The 19,632-nt window shown below is 45.4% G+C and overlaps 1 protein-coding gene across 1 annotated transcript in view; it reads left to right on the top strand.

The window, feature by feature from the left end:
• The window catches only part of LOC135546418 (zinc transporter ZIP1-like), a 29,769-nt gene extending 11,218 nt beyond the window's left edge, over window positions 1-18,551 (top strand). Inside the window, exons 2-4 of the mRNA XM_064974832.1 lie at window positions 7,285-7,415; window positions 14,532-14,852; window positions 16,948-18,551. Of these exons, the coding sequence (XP_064830904.1) occupies window positions 7,285-7,415; window positions 14,532-14,852; window positions 16,948-17,301 (806 nt within the window). The 3' untranslated portion in view covers window positions 17,302-18,551. The remainder of the gene's footprint in view (window positions 1-7,284; window positions 7,416-14,531; window positions 14,853-16,947) is intronic.
• Window positions 18,552-19,632: the final 1,081 nt, after the last annotated feature.

The raw sequence follows: 19,632 nt of genomic DNA on the forward strand, positions 1-19,632 counted from the left end.
CAAAAGCCAAGTTAGCAAACAGATCACCGACCATTTTGAATCCCACCGTACCTTCTCCACTATGCAATCTGGTTTCCGAGCTGGTCATGGGTGCACCTCAACCACGCTCAAGGTCCTAAACGATATCATATCCGCCACCGATAAAAGACAATACTGTGCAGCCGTATTCGTTGACCTGGCCAAGGCTTTCGACTCTGTGAATCACCGCATTCTTATCGGCAGACTCCACCAGACCTTAGTTTCTCAAGTGACTGCCTCGTCTAATTCAACAACTACTTCTCAGGCAGAGTTCAGTGTGTCAAATCGGAGGGCCTGTTGTCTGGACCTCTTGCAGTCTCAATGGGGGTGCCACAGGGTTCAGTTCTCGGGCTGACACTTTTCTCTGTATACATCAATGATGTTGCTCTTGCTGCTGGTGATTCTCTGATCCACCTCTACGCAGACGACACCATTCTGTATACTTCTGGCCTTCTGGCTGTATACTTTGGACACTATGTTAACACACCTAGATGAGCTTCAGTGCCATACAACACTCCTTCCGTGGCCTCCAACTAATCTTAAATACAAGCAAAACTAAATGCATGCTCTTCAACCGATCGCTGCCCTCACCTGCCCGCCTGTCTAGCATCACAACTCTGGACGGTTCTGACTTAGAATACGTGGACAACTACAAATACCTAGGTGTCTGGTTAGACTCAGCTCTCCATCCAGGCTCACGTTAACCTCATGATGTCATGGGGGCGCTATTTCATTTTTGGATAAAAAGACGTGCCCGTTTTAAGCGCAATATTTTGTCACAAAAAGATGCTCGACTATGCATATAATTGATAGCTTTGGAAAGAAAACACTCTGACGTTTCCAGAACTGCAAAGATATTCTCTGTGGGTGCCCTAGAACGGGAGCTACAGGCAAAACCAAGATGAAACGGCATCCAGGAAACCAGCAGGATTTTTGAGGCTCCGTTTTCCATTGTCTCCTTATATGGCTGTGAATGCGAGAGGAATGAGCCTGCCCTTTCTGTCGTTTCCCCAAGGTGTCTGCAGCATTGTGACGTATTTGTAGGCATATCATTGGAAGATTGACCATAAGAGACTACATTTTCCAGGTGTCCGCCCGGTGTCCTCCGTCGAAATTGGTGCGTCTTTTTCAGCTGCTGGTATTTTTCCATGCGATTCTGAGGGGAAAGCAGGCTTCCACGAACTGCATATCAATGAAGAGATATGTGAAAAACACCTTGAGGATTGATTCCAAACAACGTTTGCCATGTTTCGGTCGATATTATGGAGTTAATTCGGAAAAAGTTTTAAGTTTTGGTGACTGAATTTTCGTTTCGGTAGCCAAATGTGATGTACAAAACGGAGCAATTTCTCCTACACAACGATTCCTTCAGGAAAAACTGAACATTTGCTATGTAACTATGTCTCCTCATTGAAAACATCCGAAGCTCTTCAAAGGTAAATGATTTTATTTATTTGGTTATCTGTTTTTTGTGTAAATGTTGCGTGCTAAATGCTACTCAAAATGCTAAGCTAGCTTAGCATACTCTTACACAAATTAGTGAATTGCTATGGTTCAAAAGCATATTTTGAAAATCTGAGATGACAGTGTTGTTAAGAAAAGGCTAAGCTTGAGAGCAGGCGCATTATTTTCATTTTATTTGCAATTTTCAGAAATCGTTAACGTTGCGTTATGCTAATGAGCCTGAGGCTTTATTCACGATCCCGGATCCGGGATGGGGAGTATCAAGATTAAGCAACTCCAATCCAAAATTAAATCTAGAATCGGCTTCCTATTTTGCAACAAAGCCTCCTTCACTCATGCCGCCAAACATACCCTCGTAAAACTGACTATCCTACCGATCCTTGACTTCGGTGATGTCATTTACAAAATAGCCTCCAACACTCTACTCAGCAAATTGGATGAAGTCTGTCACAGTGCCATCCGTTTTGTCACCAAAGCCCCATATACGACACACCACTGCGACCTGTATGCTCTTGTTGGCTGGCCCTCGCTTCAAATTCGTTGCCAAACCCACTGGCTCCAGGTCATCTTAAAGTCTTTGCTGGGTAAAGCCCCGCCTTATCTCAGCTCACTGCTCACCATAGCAGCACGCACCCTGTAGCACACGCTCTAGCAGGTGTATTTCACTGGTCACCCCCAAAGCCAATTCCTCCTTTGACACCATTTCCTTCCAGTTCTCTGTTGCCAATGACTGGACAAATTGCAAAAATCACAGAAGCCGGAGACTTATGTCTCCCTCACTAACTTTAAGCATCAGCTGTCAGAGCAGCTTACCGATCATAGCCCATCTGTAAATAGCCCACCCAACTACCTCATCCCCATGTTGTTATTTTTTGTTGTTGTTGCTCCTTTGCACCACAGTATCTCTACTTCTATCACCCCAGTGTTTAATTGCTAAATTGTAATTATTTTGACACTATGGTCGATTTATTGCTTTACCTCCCTAATCTTACTCCATTTGCACACACTGTATATAGATTTTTCTATTGTGTTATTGACTGTATGTTTGTTTATCCCATGTGTAACTCTGTGTTTGTGTCGCACTGCTTTGCTCTATCTTGTCCAGGTTGCAGTTGTAAATGTGAACTTGTTCTCAACTGGCCTACCTGGTTAAATAAAGGTTAAATAAAAAATAGAAACAGCACCGTTTCTGTTCAATTGAACGCAAAAACGTACTGATCACATCCTGTTTGTTCAGCACAGTTTCCATTCAATTGAACGTTCCAGAAAGTTTAAAAAAATACTGAACGCAGCACCTCTTTAAGGAATACCTAGGATAGGATAAAGTAATCCTTCTCACCCCCCCCCCCCCTTAAATGATTTAGATGCACTATTGTAAAGTGGCTGTTCCACTGGATGTCATAAGGTGAATTCACCAATTTGTAAGTCGCTCTGGATAAATGTAATGTAAATGATTGGAGTCAGAGGTAAATTTATTAGTGCAAACCGTAGCGCAACTTTTTGCAACGGAAACTAATACTACATTTGTATTTGTAGACAGAAATCAAAGGTCTTTATATTGTGAGCCATTTTTATTAAAAAGGCCTAAAAACAAGTGTTTCTTATTGGACAAGTTCAGGTAGATCCCTCACAGTTTTAGCCCATTTGCCTAAGTTTGGTTTCCAGTGAATACAACCCTGCTTTTTGACTTTCTCTTTTGGCCCAGTTTTTTCTGTATGTCACCTGCCAATATATATTATACAGTCGTGACCAAAGGGTTTGAGAATGACACAAATCTTAATTTTCACAAAGTGTGCTGCTTCAGTGTCTTTAGATATTTTTGTCCGATGTTACTATGGAATACTGAAGTATAATTACAAGCATTTCATAAGTGCCAAAGGCTTTTATGGACAATTACATGAAGTTGATGCAAAGAGTCAATATTTGCAGTGTTGACCCTTCTTTTTCAAGACCTCTGCAATCCGCCCTGGCATGCTGTCAATTAACTTCTGGGCCACATCCTGACTAATGGCTGCCCATTCTTGCATAATCAATGCTTGGATTTGGTCAGAATTTGCGGGGTTTTGTTTGTCCACCCGCCTCCTTGAGGATTGACCACAAGTTCTCGATGGGATTAAGGTCTGGGGAGCTTCCTGGCCATGGACCCGAAATATTGATGTTTTGTTCCCCGAGCCACTTAGGTATAACTTTTGCCTTATGGCAAGGTGCTCCATCATGCTGGAAAGGGCATTGTTCATCACCAAACTGTTCGTGGATGGTTGGGAGAAGTTGCTCTCGGAGGATGTGTTGGTACCATTCTTTATTCATGGCTGTGTTCTTAGGCAAAATCGTGAGTGAGCCCACTACCTTGGCTGAGAAGCAACCCCACACATGAATGGTCTCAGGATGCTTTACTGTTGGCATGACACAGGACTGATGGTAGTGCTCACCTTGTCTTCTCCGGACAAGCTTTTATCCGGATGCCCCAAACAATCGGAAAGGGGATTCATCAGACAAAGTTACTTTACCCCAGTCCTCAGCAGTCCAATCACTGTACCTTTTGCAGAATATCATTCGGTCCCTGATGTTTTTCCTGGAGAGAAGTGGCTTCTTTGCTGCCCTTCTTGACACCAGGCCATCCTCCAAAAGTCTTCACCTCACTGTGCGTGCAGATGCAATCACACCTGCCTGCTGCCATTCCTGAGCAAGCTCTGTACTGGTGGTGCCCCGATCCCACAGCCGAATCAACTATATGAGACGGTCTTGACGTTTGATGGACTTTCTTGGGTGACCTGAAGCCGTCTTCACAACAATTGAACCGCTTTCCTTGAAGTTCTTGATGATCCGATAATGGTTGATTTAGGTGCAATCTTACTGGCAGCAATGTATTGGCCCGTGAAACCCTTTTTGTGCAAAGCAATGATGACGGCACGTGTTTCCTTGCAGATAACCATGATTGGTTAGAGGAAGAACAATGATTTCAAGCACCACCCTTTTGAAGCTTCCAGTATATTTCTTTAACTCAATCAGCATGTCAGAGTGATCTCCAGCCTTGTCCTCATCAACACTCACACCTGTGTTAACGAGAGAATCACTGACATGATGTCAGCTGGTCCTTTTGTGGCAGGGCTAAAATACAGTGGAAATGTTTTTGGGGGATTCAGTTCATTTTCATGGCAAAGAGGGACTTTGCAATTAATTGCAATTCATCTGATCACTCTTCATAACATTCTGGAGTATATGCTAATTGCCATCATACAAACTGAGGCAGCAGACTTTGTGAAAATTAATATTTCTGTAATTCTCAACTTTTGGCCAAGACTGTATACTATGACTCAGGGCATACCTAAAACAATGAAGGACCATAACGTTTACTGTGATAAGAGACTGTTTAATATGTGCCTAAATTGTATGGGCCATTCCTATCCCGTCCGCACCTGGGACGAAAAGGTTGCAAGATTGAATCCCTGAGCTGACAAGGTAAAAATCTGTCCTTCTGCCCCCGAACAAGGTAGTTTACCCACTGTTCCTAGGCTGTCATTGAAAATAAGAATTTGTTCTTAACTGACTTGCCTAGTTTAATAAAGGTAAAACAAATTGATTTTAAGCCTGCTTTTGTTTTGCTATGGCTGATTTGCCGATGAGTTGTTTTCACTTCTGTATTTGTGCAATGATGAGTCGTTTTCACTTCTGTATTTGTGTAATGATTATCTCTGCTTCTCTCTTGTCCTTTAAGCAGAGGGTGACATTAGGAGCTGTCATGGCCGTTTCATTTCAGTGCTCTCAGAGTGTTTGATTGCACATCACTTCCCGTTTTCTTTTGTATTTAGTGGTATCTTTGAAAAGTGTCTCTTTTCTGACCAGTTTCACAGCTGATTTAGACCCATAAGAAAGATGAAATGATCAGTCATCAGATAATTACACATTATTCGTATCATAGCTTATGTCACATTAACTGAAAGAAAATGTGAATCAAGGAAACTATACAACTTAAATTAGTCAGACAACTTCTGTCAGGCAGGGGTTAACCAATCCTTTGATTGGGTTAGGCAACTCCAGTGTCTGTACGTCAGCAGCAAAGGTAGATAAGCCTTTGTAAACTAAAAGAGTGTAATGTAGAGATCTATAGGTCTTTAGCTGAGTCCAGCCAACCGTTTGATACAGGATGCAGTGATGAGTGTCACCTGCAACAAAATGAAGGGCACAATTGGTAGATGGCATCCACATGTTTAACAGTAGTAGCAGCTGCTCTTTGGAAGAATATGTCGCCATAATCAAGAACAGATAATAAGGTTGGGATAAAAAAGGTCGACTGAATAATCTGCTTCCTACTGCTTAGAGAAAGGCACGATCTGTTTCTGTAGAAAAAGCCAACTTTGAATCTTAGCTTCTTAACCAGCTCGTCTATGTTTTTTTTAAACGTCAAATCCATATCAATCCGAATGCCTAAGTATTTATATGCAGGAGCACATCCGCTTGGAGAACCATCAAATGAGTGAACATATAGTTCATCTGAAAAGTTATGAGAGTTTGTATTTCATTTTGCCCGTATTAAGCACAAGTTTTAAATCCGCAAGGGATTCCTGCATAGCTATAACATCTGACTAGTTTTGTCACAGCCAGATCAATAGTTGGGGCAATAGCATACATAATAGTTTCAGATTGACCAATGGTGTTTATATAAATAGTGAAGAGAACAGGTCCCAAAATCGCCCCCTGTGGTACACCTTTATGCACTTCAAGAAATGTAGTCATGATGGCCTGACTTCTGTCACTAGATAACCATGAAACGGCGTCAGAGCTCAGGCTCAACATATTCAATAAAATAGCATGATCAACAGTATGAAAAGCTTTTGACATGTCCACAAACAAAGCAGCACATTTCATTTTAGTGTCTAAAGCATTGACAAGACCATTAACAACTTAAATGGTTGCTGTAATAGTTTTATGCCCAGGCCATTTCTCAAATAAAGAGCAAAGTTGTACATTTACATAGGATTCAAGAATCGTAGACAAGGAATCCTTGAAATTTGATGATAATTATTAGATCACTACAATCCCCACCCGTATGGAGTGGCAGCACAAGAGCTGATTTCTATATTTTTGGAATATTTCCTGATAATGTTAAATAAAAAACGACAATGTTGTTGAACCATCCTCAGTTTTCTCCTATCCCAGCCATTAAACTCTGTAACTGTTTTAAAGTCACCATGTTTAAAGTCAACATGGCCTCATGTTGAAATCCCTGAGCAGTTTCCTTCCTCTCCGGCAACTGAGTTAGGAAGGATTCCTGTATCTTTGCAGTGACTGGGTGTATTGATACACCACCAAGTGTAATTCATAACTTCACCATGCTAAAAGGGATATTCAATATCTGATTTTTATTTCAAAAAATATTTTTACTTTTTTTTAACCCATCTACAAATAGGTGCCCTTCTTTGCGAGGCATTGAATAACCTCTCTGGTCTTTTTGTATTTGAAATTCACAGCTTGCCTGTGTGGGGTACAGAAATGAGACAGTCATTCAAAAATCATGACTGTCTATTATTGCACACTGTGAGTCCGTGCAACTTTTATGACTTGTAAGCACATTTTTACTCCTGAAGTTATTTATTTAGGCTTAACAAAGGGGTTGACTACTTATTGACTCAAGACATTTAAGTTTTTCGTTTTTTATGAATTTGTCAAAATAAAACATAATTCCACTTTGACATTATGGGATATTGTCAGTGACACACAAAAAATCTACATTTGTTTAAATTCAGGCTGTAACAACAAAATTTAGGAAAATTCATTAAACAGTAGCATTGTTTGATCATGCAGAAACCCATCGGGTGGTCCTGAGTTTCATCAGCTGTTTTGCCGGAGGCGTCTTCCTGGCTGCCTGTCTGTTGGACATCATCCCAGACTACCTGTCGGACATCAATGCTGAGCTGGACGCACGGAGGGTGGACGTAAGTGTCTTCTGTCTGTCAGCAACATCACAAAGTGTCATTGATGCCTGGCCACACCCCCATCCCCTTTGTAAAATGACAGAAAACTATATGATTATCCATGGCACAAACCAATGTATTAAGGGATAGTTACAACAGTTATACTTTAGTTCTACTGTATCTGTAAAACATGGGGAAATGTGCTAGTTAGTGTAGAAGTTATTAATCCACAGGTTCATTACCTGGTGATGTGTTAAGGACTACTTACCTTTATATACACTGCTCAAAAAAATAAAGGGAACACTTAAACAACACAATATAACTCCAAGTCAATCACACTTCTGTGAAATCAAACTGTCCACTTAGGAAGCAACACTGATTGACAATAAATGTCACATGCTGTTGTGCAAATGGAATAGACAACAGGTGGAAATTATAGGCAATTAGCAAGACACCCCCAATAAAGGAGTGGTTCTGCAGGTGGTGACCACAGACCACTTCTCAGTTCCTATCCTTCCTGGCTGATGTTTTGGTCACTTTTGAATGCTGGCGGTGCTTTCACTCTAGTGGTAGCATGTGACAGAGTCTACAACCCACACAAGTGGCTCAGGTAGTACAGCTCATCCAGGATGGCACATCAATGCGAGCTGTGGTAAGAAGGTTTGCTGTGTCTGTCAGTGTAGTGTCCAGAGCATGGAGGCGCTACCAGGAGACAGGCCAGTACATCAGGAGATGTGGAGGAGGCCGTAGGAGGGCAACAACTCAGCAACAGGACCGCTACCTCCTCCTTTGTGCAAGGAGGAGCAGGAGGAGCACTGCCAGAGCCCTGCAAAATGACCTCCAGCAGGCCACAAATGTGCATGTGTCTGCTCAAACAGTCAGAAACAGACTCCATGAGGGTGGTATGAGGGCCCGACGTCCACAGGTGGGGGTTGTGCTTACAGCCCAACACCGTGCAGGACGTTTGGCATTTGCCAGAGAACACCAAGATTGGCAAATTCGCCACTGGCGTCCTGTGCTCTTCACAGATGAAAGCAGGTTCACACTGAGCACATGTGACAGAGTCTGGAGACGCCGTGGAGAACGTTCTGCTGCCTGCAACATCCTCCAGCATGACCGGTTTGGCGGTGGGTCAGTCATGGTGTGGGGTGGCATTTCTTTGGGGGGCCGCACAGCCCTTCATGTGCTCACCAGAGGTAGCCTGGCTGCCATTAGGTACCGAGATGAGATCCTCAGACCCCTTGTGAGACCATATGCTGGTGTGGTTGGCCCTGGGTTCCTCCTAATGCAAGACGATGCTAGACCTCATGTGGCTGGAGTGTGTCAGCAGTTCCTGCAAGAGGAAGGCATTAATGCTATGGACTGGCCCGCCCGTTCCCCAAACCTGAATCCAATTGAGCACATCTGGGACATCATGTCTCGCTCCATCCACCAACCCCATGTTGCACCACAGACTGTCCAGGAGTTGGGCATGCTCCTCATCAGGAGGTACCTGATCACACGTAGCATCAGATGAACTGGACACAGTGCAAACGAAAGACAGTTAGAAGTGTACAGGATGCACCTGCCAGGCAGACTCCGACAGGATAGGACAAGGAGGAAGCAAACGAGACGATAGCTTGCTTCTGGCATGAGAAACACAAACGAGAATCTGACACCGAAAGTAGCAGGAACAGAGAGAGAAATAGAGACCTAATCAGAGGGAAAAAAGGGAACAGGTGGGGAAAGGGTGAACGAGGTAGTTAGGGGAGATGAGGAACAGCTGGAGAAGGAGAGAAAGAGAAGGTAACCTAATAAGACCAGCAGAGAGAGACAGAGTGAAGAGAAAGGACAGGAACAGACATAATAAGACATGACAGTACCCCCCCACTCACCGAGCGCCTCCTGGCGCACTCGAGGAGGAAACCTGGCGGCAACGGAGGAAATCATCGATCAGCGAACGGTCCAGCTCGTCCCGAGAGGGAACCCAACTCCTCTCCTCAGGACCGTACCCCTCCCAATCCACTAGATACTGATGACCACGGCCCCGAGGGCGCATGTCCAAAATCTTACGGACCCTGTAGATGGGTGCGCCCTCGACAAGGATGGGGGGGAGGAGGGACGAGCGGGGGCGCGAAGAACGGGCTTAACACAGGAGACATGGAAGACCGGGTGGACGCGACGAAGATCTCGCGGGAGAAGAAGTCGCACTGCGACAGGATTAATGACTTGAGAAATACGGAACGGACCAATGAACCGCGGGGTCAACTTGCGAGAAGCTGTCTTAAGGGGAAGGTTCTGAGTGGAGAGCCATACTCTCTGACCGCAACAATATCTAGGACTCTTGGTTCTACGCTTATTAGCGGCTCTCACAGTCTGCGCCCTATAACGGCAAAGTGCCGACCTGACCCCCTTCCAGGTGCGCTCCTGGCAACGCTGGACAAAAGCCTGAGCGGAGGGACGCAGGACTCAGCGAGCTGAGATGAGAACGGCGGAGGTTGGTACCCGAGGCTACTCTGAAAAGGAGATAGACCGGTCGCAGACGAAGGAAGCGAGTTGTGGGCGTACTCTGCCCAGGGAGCTGTTCTGACCAAGACGCAGGGTTACGAAAAGAAAGACTGCGTAAGATGCGACCAACAGTCTGATTGGCCCGTTCGGCTTGGCCGTTAGACTGGGGATGGAAGCCGGACGAGAGACTGACGGAAGCCCCAATCAAACGGCAAAACTCCCTCCAAAATTGAGACGTGAACTGCGGGCCTCTGTCCGAAACGACGTCTGACGGAAGGCCATGAATTCGGAAAACATTCTCGATAATGATCTGAGCCGTCTCCTTAGCAGAAGGGAGCTTAGCGAGAGGAATAAAATGAGCCACCTTAGAGAATCTATCGACAACCCGTAAGAATAACCCCCGCTGACGAAGGCAGTCCGGTGATAAAATCTAAGGCGATGTGAGACCACGGTCGAGAGGGAATGGGAAGCGGTCTGAGACGGCCGGCAGGAGGAGAGTTTCCGGATTTAGTCTGCGCGCAGACCGAACAAGCAGCGACAAATCGACGCGTGTCACGTTCCCGAGTGGGCCACCAGAAACGCTGGCGAATGGAAGGTACCCCAACGCCGGGGTGGCCGGCTAACTTGTCAGAGTGGGCCCACTGAAGAACGGCCAGACGAGTAGGAACGGGAACGAACAGAAGGTTCCTAGGACAAGCTCGCGGCGACGGAGTGTGAGTGAGTGCTTGCTTTACCTGCCTCTCAATTCCCCAGACAGTCAACCCGACAACACGCCCCTCAGGGAGAATCCCCTCGGGGTCGGTGGAGACTTCAGAAGAACTGAAGAGACGAGATAAAGCATCAGGCTTGGTGTTCTTTGAGCCCGGACGATAAGAAATAACGAACTCGAAACGAGCGAAAAACAGAGCCCAACGAGCCTGACGCGCATTAAGTCGTTTGGCTGAACGGATGTACTCAAGGTTCCTATGGTCAGTCCAAACGACAAAAGGAACGTCGCCCCCTCCAACCACTGTCGCCATTCGCCTAGGGCTAGCGGATGGCGAGCAGTTCGCGATTACCAACATCATAGTTACGTTCCGACGGCGATAAGCGATGAGAAAAAACGCGCAAGGGTGGACCTTGCCGTCAGAGAGGAGCGCTGAGAAAGAATGGCTCCCACGCCCACCTCTGACGCGTCAACCTCAACAACGAACTGTCTAGAGATGTCAGGTGTAACAAGAATAGGTGCGGATGTAAAATGATTCCTGAGAAGATCAAAAGCTCCCTGGGCGGAAACGGACCACTTAAAGCACGTCTTGACAGAAGTAAGGGCTGTGAGGGGAGCTGCCACCTGACCGAAATTACGGATGAAACGGCAATAGAAATTCGCGAAGCCAAGAAAGCGCTGCAGCTCGACGCGTGACTTAGGAACGGGCCAATCAATGACAGCCTGGACCTTAGCGGGATCCATCTTAATGCCCTCAGCGGAAATAACGGAACCGAGAAAGGGACAGAGGAGGCATGAAAAGTGCACTTCTCAGCCTTCACATAAAGACAGTTCTCTAAAAGGCGCTGGAGGACGCGCGTCGAACGTGCTGAACATGAATCGGGAGAGACGGTGAAAAAATCAGGATATCGTCCATGTAAACGAAACAAAAAATGTTCAGCATGTCTCTCAGGACGTCGTTAACTAGTGCCTGAAAGACAGCTGGAGCGTTAACGAGGCCGAAAGGAAGAACCCGGTATTCAAAGTGCCCTAACGGAGTGTTAAACGCCGTCTTCCACTCGTCCCCCTCCCTGATGCGCACGAGATGGTAGGCGTTACGAAGGTCAATTTGGTGAAAAACCTGGCTCCCTGCAGGATCTCGAAGGCTGAAGACATAAGAGGAAGCGGATAACAATTCTTAACTGTTATGTCATTCAGCCCTCGATAATCCACGCAGGGGCGCAGGGACCCGTCCTTCTTCTGAACAAAAAAAAAACCCGCTCCGGCGGGAGAGGAGGAGGAGACTATGGTACCGGCGTCGAGCGATACAGACAAATAATCCTCGAGAGCCTTACGTTCGGGAGCCGACAGAGAGTATAGTCTACCCCGGGGGGGAGTAGTTCCCGGAAGGAGATCAATACTACAGTCATACGACCGGTGTGGAGGAAGAGAAGTGGCCTTGGAACGACTGAACACCGTGCGCAGATCGTGATACTCCTCCGGCACCCCTGTCAAATCACCAGGCTCCTCCTGTGAAGAAGAGACAGAGGAAACAGGAGGGATAGCAGACATTAAACAGGTCACATGACAAGAGACGTTCCAGGATAGGATAGTATTACTAGACCAATTAATAGAAGGGTTATGGCGAACTAGCCAGGGATGGCCCAAAACAACAGGTGTAAAAGGTGAACGAAAAATTAAAAAAGAAATGGTTTCGCTATGATTACCAGAGACAGTGAGGGTTAAAGGCAGCGTTTCACGCTGAATCTTGGGGAGAGAACTACCATCTAAAGCGAACAAGGCCGTGGGATCCCTTAACTGTCTGAAGCGAACAAGGCCGTGCCCTTAACTGTCTGAGGAATGTCATGTTCCCGAGCCCAGGTCTCGTCCATAAAACAGCCCTCCGCGCCAGAGTCTATCAAGGCACTGCAGGAAGCAGATGAACCGGTCCAGCGGAGATGGACCGGAAAGGTAGTGCAGGATCTTGAAGGAGAGACCTGAGTAGTTGCGCTCACCAGTAGCCCTCCTCTTGCTGATGAGCTCTGGCTTTTACTGGGCATGAAGTGACAAAATGACCAGCGGAGCCGCAGTAGAGACAGAGGCGGTTGGTGATTCTCCGTTCCTTCTCCTTAGCCGAGATGCAGATACCCCCCAGCTGCATAGGCTCAGAACCCGAGCCGGCGGAGGAGGGTGGCAGTGATGCGGCAGGTGGCAGTGATGCGGAGAGGGGGGCAACGGAGAACGCGAGCTCCTTTCCACGAGCTCGGCGATGAAGATCAAACCGTCGCTCTATGCGAATAGCGAGTGCTATTAAGGAGTCCATGCTGGAAGGAACCTCCCGGGAGAGAATCTCATCCTTAACCTCGGCGAGGAGACCCTCCAGAAAACGAGCGAGCAAAGCCGGCTCGTTCCAGTCACTAGAGGCAGCGAGAGTGCGAAACTCAATAGAATAATCCGTTATGGATCGATTCCCTTGACATAGGGAAGACAGGACCCTGGAAGCCTCCTCCCCAAAAACAGAACGGTCAAAAACCCGTATCATCTCCTCCTTAATGTCCTGATACTGGTTAATACACTCAGCCCTCGCCTCCCAGATTGCCGTGCCCCACTCACGCGCCCGTCCGGTAAGGAGAGAAATGACGTAGGCGATGCGAGCTGTGCTCCTGGAGTAAGTGTTGGGCTGGAGAGAAAACACCACATCACACTGAGTGAGGAATGAGCGGCATTCAGTGGGCTCCCCAGAGTAACACGGCGGGTTATTGATTCTGGGCTCCGGAGACTCGGAAACCCTGGAAGTGGGCGGTGGATCGAGGTGGAGTTGGTGAATCTGTCTTGTGAGGTCGGAGACTTGGGCGGCCAGGGTCTCAACGGCATGTCGAGCAGCAGACAATTCCTCCTCGTGTCTGCATAGCATCGCTCCCTGGATCTCGACGGCGGAGTGAAAAGGATCCGGAGTCGCTGGGTCCATTTTTGGTCAGATTCTTCTGTTATACACTTGAGTGAAGACCCAAAAGCGGTTTAACAGAAACAGAGTTCTTTTAATGAGAAAACAGGAATGGCATAGATCCTCTTCCGACGTTGTCAATGGCACAATAGACTACCCGCAGAGAGGGCGACAAATGAAACATAAAGTCCCTCTGAAGAATAGCTAGAGGGTCCCCGTCTTAGCAGCAGAGGAGAATAGCTGGGTAGCGGCGACAGGCTGCAGGTCGCTCTGGGTCGGTGCGGGTCACAGAGGAACGGTGGTACCTGATCACACATAGCATCAGATGAACTGGACACAGTGCAAACGAAAGACAGTTAGAAGTGTACAGGATGCACCTGCCAGGCAGACTCCGACAGGATAGGACAAGGAGGAAGCAAACGAGACGATAGCTTGCTTCTGGCATGAGAAACACAAACGAGAATCTGACACCGAAAGTAGCAGGAACAGAGAGAGAAATAGAGACCTAATCAGAGGGAAAAAAGGGAACAGGTGGGGAAAGGGTGAACGAGGTAGTTAGGGGAGATGAGGAACAGCTGGAGAAGGAGAGAAAGAGAAGGTAACCTAATAAGACCAGCAGAGAGAGACAGAGTGAAGAGAAAGGACAGGAACAGACATAATAAGACATGACAGTGGAGGACAGAGGAGCCTCTTAAAGAAGAAGTTATAGGTCTGTGAGAGCCAGAAATCTTGCTTGTTTGTCAGTGACCAAATACTTATTTTCCACCATAATTTGCAAATAAATTCATAAAAAATCCTACAATGTGATGTTCTGCATTTTTTTCCCCCTCATTTTGTCTGTCATGGTTGAAGTGTACCTATGATGAAAATTACAGGCCTCTCTCATCTTTTTAAGTGGGAGAACTTGCGCAATTGGTGGCTGAATAAATACTTTTTTTGCCAAACTGTATATATCCCTAATCCTTGGCGTTTATTTAAACAGAACTGTTACTTTCATTGTTTTCACCTCTATCTCAAACAGACCAGCTTCCCCCTCCCAGAGTTCATCATGGCTGCAGGCTTCTTCACTGTGCTAATCGTGGAGAGGATCGCTCTGAACTGCAGACAAGATGCCATGCAAGGGTCAGACCAGGAGAGAGCACCTCTGATGCAGGCCAACGGGCACAGCCATGGGCACGGGCAGAGGAAAGCCTCATCCACCAACCTAGAGGGTAGTGCCCATCATGTCCACATGGACCTCCAGGCCCACTCCTCCTTTCGCTCGTTCATGCTCTTTTTCTCGCTCTCCCTGCATTCTGTGTTCGAGGGCCTGGCCATCGGGCTGCAGACCACAGACTCAAAGGTAGGTGCTGGAGAGCGAGCTGCACTTAAATAGCACAATAGGTCCATTTGTTTTAGCTCGCCCAGGGCACATATTAAACCATTATGTTGGTCCTAAAAGGGAAATCTCTGCCCACCTGTGGCACTGGGTCAGCTAAAACAAATGCACCCATACATTTCAAATGCATGCCAATACTTTCCAAGTGTATCTTCAAATAGATTCCAATAATATTCAACTACTTCTTTCTTCAAATGAAAATACAATTTGTATTATTTATACTGAACAGAAATATGAACGCAACATGCAACAATATCAAAGATTTTACTGATTTACAGTTCGTACAAGGACATCAGTCAATTGAAATACATTGGATAAATCTATGGATTCCACATGACTGGGAATACAGATATGCATCTGTTGGTCACAGATGCCTTAAAAAATAAGTAGCGGCATGGATCAGAAAACCAGTCAGTATCTGGTGTGACCACCAATTTCTTCATGCAGCGCTACATCTCCTTCGCATAGAGTTTGTCAGGCTGTTGATTATGGCCTGTGGAATATTGTCCCTCTTCAATGGCTATGCGAAGTTGCTGGATATTGGCAAGAACGATGATAGGAAACGGAGAGAGTCGTGGTAGCCTATAATTAATACATTCGAGAGTGCCCATCCTTGCAATTTAAAAGGCCGTACAATTTCAATTCTGCATATTGTAACAGCAGTTCATAAACAATACAATGGGAAAGTTGAAATGCTTCAGTTTGCTGCCATATGACTGGATTCACATTTGTCTCCAACGATTTATAAGGTAAAATATATCTAAAACACCTGCCATATTTAGAATTCCCAAATAAGTTACTCATTTACTTAGCTCTCGTCAAGTTGTAAATTACAGTGTGGGGAGTATGGTGTTATTTCTATTTTTTTTGGGGGGGGGGATAAAGTAGATATTTCTAACCCGTGCTTTTCATGTGATGTGCTCTTCGACTTTATCTTCACAGACCGTTCTCCTTTTCACTGTATTGTCCTTTGTTGGTATTCAGGGCAGTCTCTTTCCATCACAAAAGCACAGTGAAGGTTGTTGCTGTGCTTAGAAGAGGAAAGCCCTAGGACAACTCTTTCCAATCACCCGTAGTGTCAGGAGGTTTAGAGTTTCTTGTTCATTTATACAATGTAGAGAGGCAGAGGGAAGTGAAAGACACGCCTTATTTCCATGCACTTTCGCCCACATCCTCACTATAACATCGCTCACACAGCATGCACCATGTCAGCGGATTCTAATGGCAAAAGGCTCTGAGATATTTTACCAAAAGTCAATACACTATAAAGACATGCAAGTTTCTGACTCATTGATTGACGTGAGCACTCACTGTGGTAGAAAGAAGAGGAGTGGGAAAGACAGGAATGTAACTTTTAACTGGTAAAGGGACATTACATTCAAATCAAAAGTTGTCACATGTTTTCAGATCTCAAACATAGTCTGATTGTCATGTCCACATCCTATGTAATTGGTTGTGTAGATCCAGCTATAGCCTCAACCCCAAATAAATGGAGAAGAGCAGCACGGGGAATCTGGAAATGATCTTTTTTCCATTTATTTGGGATCGTAGACTATGGAAGGGTCGTATTCATTTGTACACACCGTAGCAAAAATATTTTGCATTGTCGCAAAAAACTAAATATAGCGAAAGCAAAAACAAGTGTTTCTTTTTGGACAAATTCAGGTAGGTCCCTCCCTGTTTTGGCACGTTTGTTTTGTAGTGAATACGACCCTGGATCTACAAAACAGATGGCCTGGTACGCAAACTTAATTTGATATTAGACTACTTTGAGGTCTGAAAACATCTGACTACTTTGGAGTATAATGTACTTTTTAAGCCGCTTTCCCTGGTTGATCAAAGACCCTTATCTGGCTTGAAGTGACAGATCTATTTAGGCTAACCTGTTAATAGACTTTTCAAAGAATTATAAATGAGAGATGTGTAATTTATATACCAGTCATTTCTACAGCTTGTGTTGATCTTATACAGCTGTCTTCATCTTACTGCGATGATGAAAGACAAAGGATGTAGGAGAGGAATTTAACCTCTAATCTCGTTTTCTCTCCATCCTATCCAGGTATTAGAGATCTGCATCGCCATTGTGGTCCACAAAAGCATCATCGTGTTCAGCCTGTCTGTGAAGCTGGTGCAGAGCGCGGTCCCGCCCATGTGGGTTGCGGCCTACGTGGGCGTCTTCGCCATGATGTCTCCGCTGGGCATCGGAGTGGGCATCGGGGTTATTGAGGCTCAGCTGGCGGCAGGCGTTCTGATCCAGGCCATCCTGGAGGGGCTGGCGGCCGGGACCTTTATTTACATCACCTTCATGGAGATCCTGCCTCACGAGCTGAACTCCCCGGAGAACCAGCTGCTCAAGGTGTTCTTCATCCTGTTGGGCTTCAGCGTCATGGCGGGCCTCACCTTCCTGAGCTGAGAGGATGTCACCCACTGGAGCAACTGACCTTGCAGGAATATGGGTGTGGCTCATATGAATCACGGGACTTGATGTTCTGTACTAGGGTCGCCATAATGGGAGATGTCTCAGGGAGAAGGGAAACATAAAAACGGTCCCGTTTTACTGCAGGGTTGATTCAGGGGAGATTACAGTGCCTGGCTGTGTCTGTGTGCCACTTTTATGAGGGTCACAGCTGTCCTTACTCAGTATTTTTGTTTTTAAGGGTGATTGACACTCATTGGTATTTTTTATCCTGCTTTTAGCATAGATTTTAATTTCACAGCCAAGGATGGTAAGACAGTATTTTTAAATTTAAGAACTTTTAATGATTTCAAATAGATTATATTTAGTTAAGTATTACTTTTTCAGTTTGTTGTTTTAGCACTGGAAAAATAATAAGCACACAGAATGTGGCAATATTAGTTGTTTATGCTGTGGCATACATACCAGTGGTTATCTTTAAAAAAAAAAAAGTGTTTTCTTTTAACAATCGCTGTTTGTAAAAAAAATAATAATAATTTTTTGCATCACTGAAGATCACTGAAAAAAGTGCTGTTCATACTGACATGAAGGAGTGGAATGTTAGCTTAAAAGACTCGTATCCAGACTAACATGATATCTCTTAATAGTCAAATGAATCCGTCACATCAATATCTCATTATGTATACAGGTTAAAATGTCAATTGCATCATGATTACACTTTTGGATGTGTGCCCACAGTTAAGTTGTGAGCCTCCACAGTTAAATTGAAGTATTAAATGTTTTATCGCCATTGTGGAACAAATTGTTTTCACCTTGGGAACCATACTATGCCTTACAAATAAAGATTGTTTTATTGTCACACAGCGGATAGATGCAGTGAAATGTGTTTTACAGGGTCAGCCATAGTAGTACGGTGCCCCTGGAGCAAATTTGGGTTGAGTGCCTGGTTAAGTGCCCAGCAACAGATTATGTTTTTATAAGACAAACCATTGTGACCAACATGTTAAAGAGAGATTGTTATTTTAACATGTGCTGAAGTTGAACTTCTTAACCAGTGTTTTCCTGACTCAGTTCCTCGTTGTGTTGATAGTTTCTCTACCCCAGCCATGAGTCAAGTTTCTGTTGTGTAATCAAAGTTTCAAATTTATAACAACACTATCTCAAGTGATCCTCAGCTTCCTCTTACTCCTCCATTCTCCTCTCTGACACTGTTGCAGTAAAATAATGATTAAACAAGTTGGCTATGATTTGTTTAAAGTGTGTGTGTCTATTGTGTATGCTTTTGCAATATGCACTCTCATCACGATTACCAAGAGAAGCATGATGGAGTTTTATTTTTAGGAGGTGGGTAGGCTGCAAGGGTTGAGGTTGTGATGTTCTGCCTGTAACTTGAGTCCTGAAATGACTGTGGATGGTCTGACTTTAATTGGGCTGTCTGTAAACACAGTGTCCCCAAACCTATGTACTAGATGTAAACTAGTGTAAACTAAAAAAGAAACGTCCTCTCACGGTCAACTGCGTTTATTTTCAGCAAACTTAACGTGTAAATATGAATGTATGAAAATAAGATTCAACAACTGAGACAAACTGAACAAGTTCCACAGACATGTGACTAACAAGTGGAATAATATGTCCCTGAATAAAGGGGGGTCAAAATAAAAACTAACAGTCAGTATCTGGTGTGGCCACCAGATGCATTAAGTACTGCAGTGCATCTCCTCATGGTCTGCACCAGATTTGCCAGTTTTTGCTGTGAGATGTTACCCCACTCTTCCACCAAGGCACCTGCAAGTTCCCAGACATTTCTGGGGGGAATGGCCCTCACCCTCCGATCCAACAGGTCCGAGACGTGCTCAATGGGATTGAGATGCGGGCTCTTCGCTGGCCATGGCAGAGCACTGACATTCCTGTCTAGCAGGAAATCACGCACAGAACGAGCAGTATGGCTGGTGGCATTGTCATGATGGAGGGTCATATCAGGATGAGCCTGCAGAGGGAGGAGGATGTCTTCCCTGTAACGTACAGCGTTGAGATTGCCTGCAATGACAACAAGCTCAGTCCGATGATGCTGTGACACACCGCCCTAGACCATGACGGACCTTCCACCTCCAAATCGATCCTGCTCCAGAGTACAGGCCTCAGTGTAACACTCATTTCTTCGACAATAAACGCGAATCCGACTATCACCCCTGGTGAGACAAAACCGCGACTCGTCAGTGAAGAGCACTTTTTGCCAGTCCTGTCTGGTCCAGAAGGTGGTGGGTTTGTGCCCATAGGTGACGTTGTTGCCGGTGATGTCTGGTGAGGACCTGCCTTACAACAGGCCTA

Source organism: Oncorhynchus masou, chromosome 1 (assembly GCF_036934945.1).
Source record: "Oncorhynchus masou masou isolate Uvic2021 chromosome 1, UVic_Omas_1.1, whole genome shotgun sequence".
Taxonomy (NCBI): Eukaryota; Metazoa; Chordata; class Actinopteri; order Salmoniformes; family Salmonidae; genus Oncorhynchus; species Oncorhynchus masou.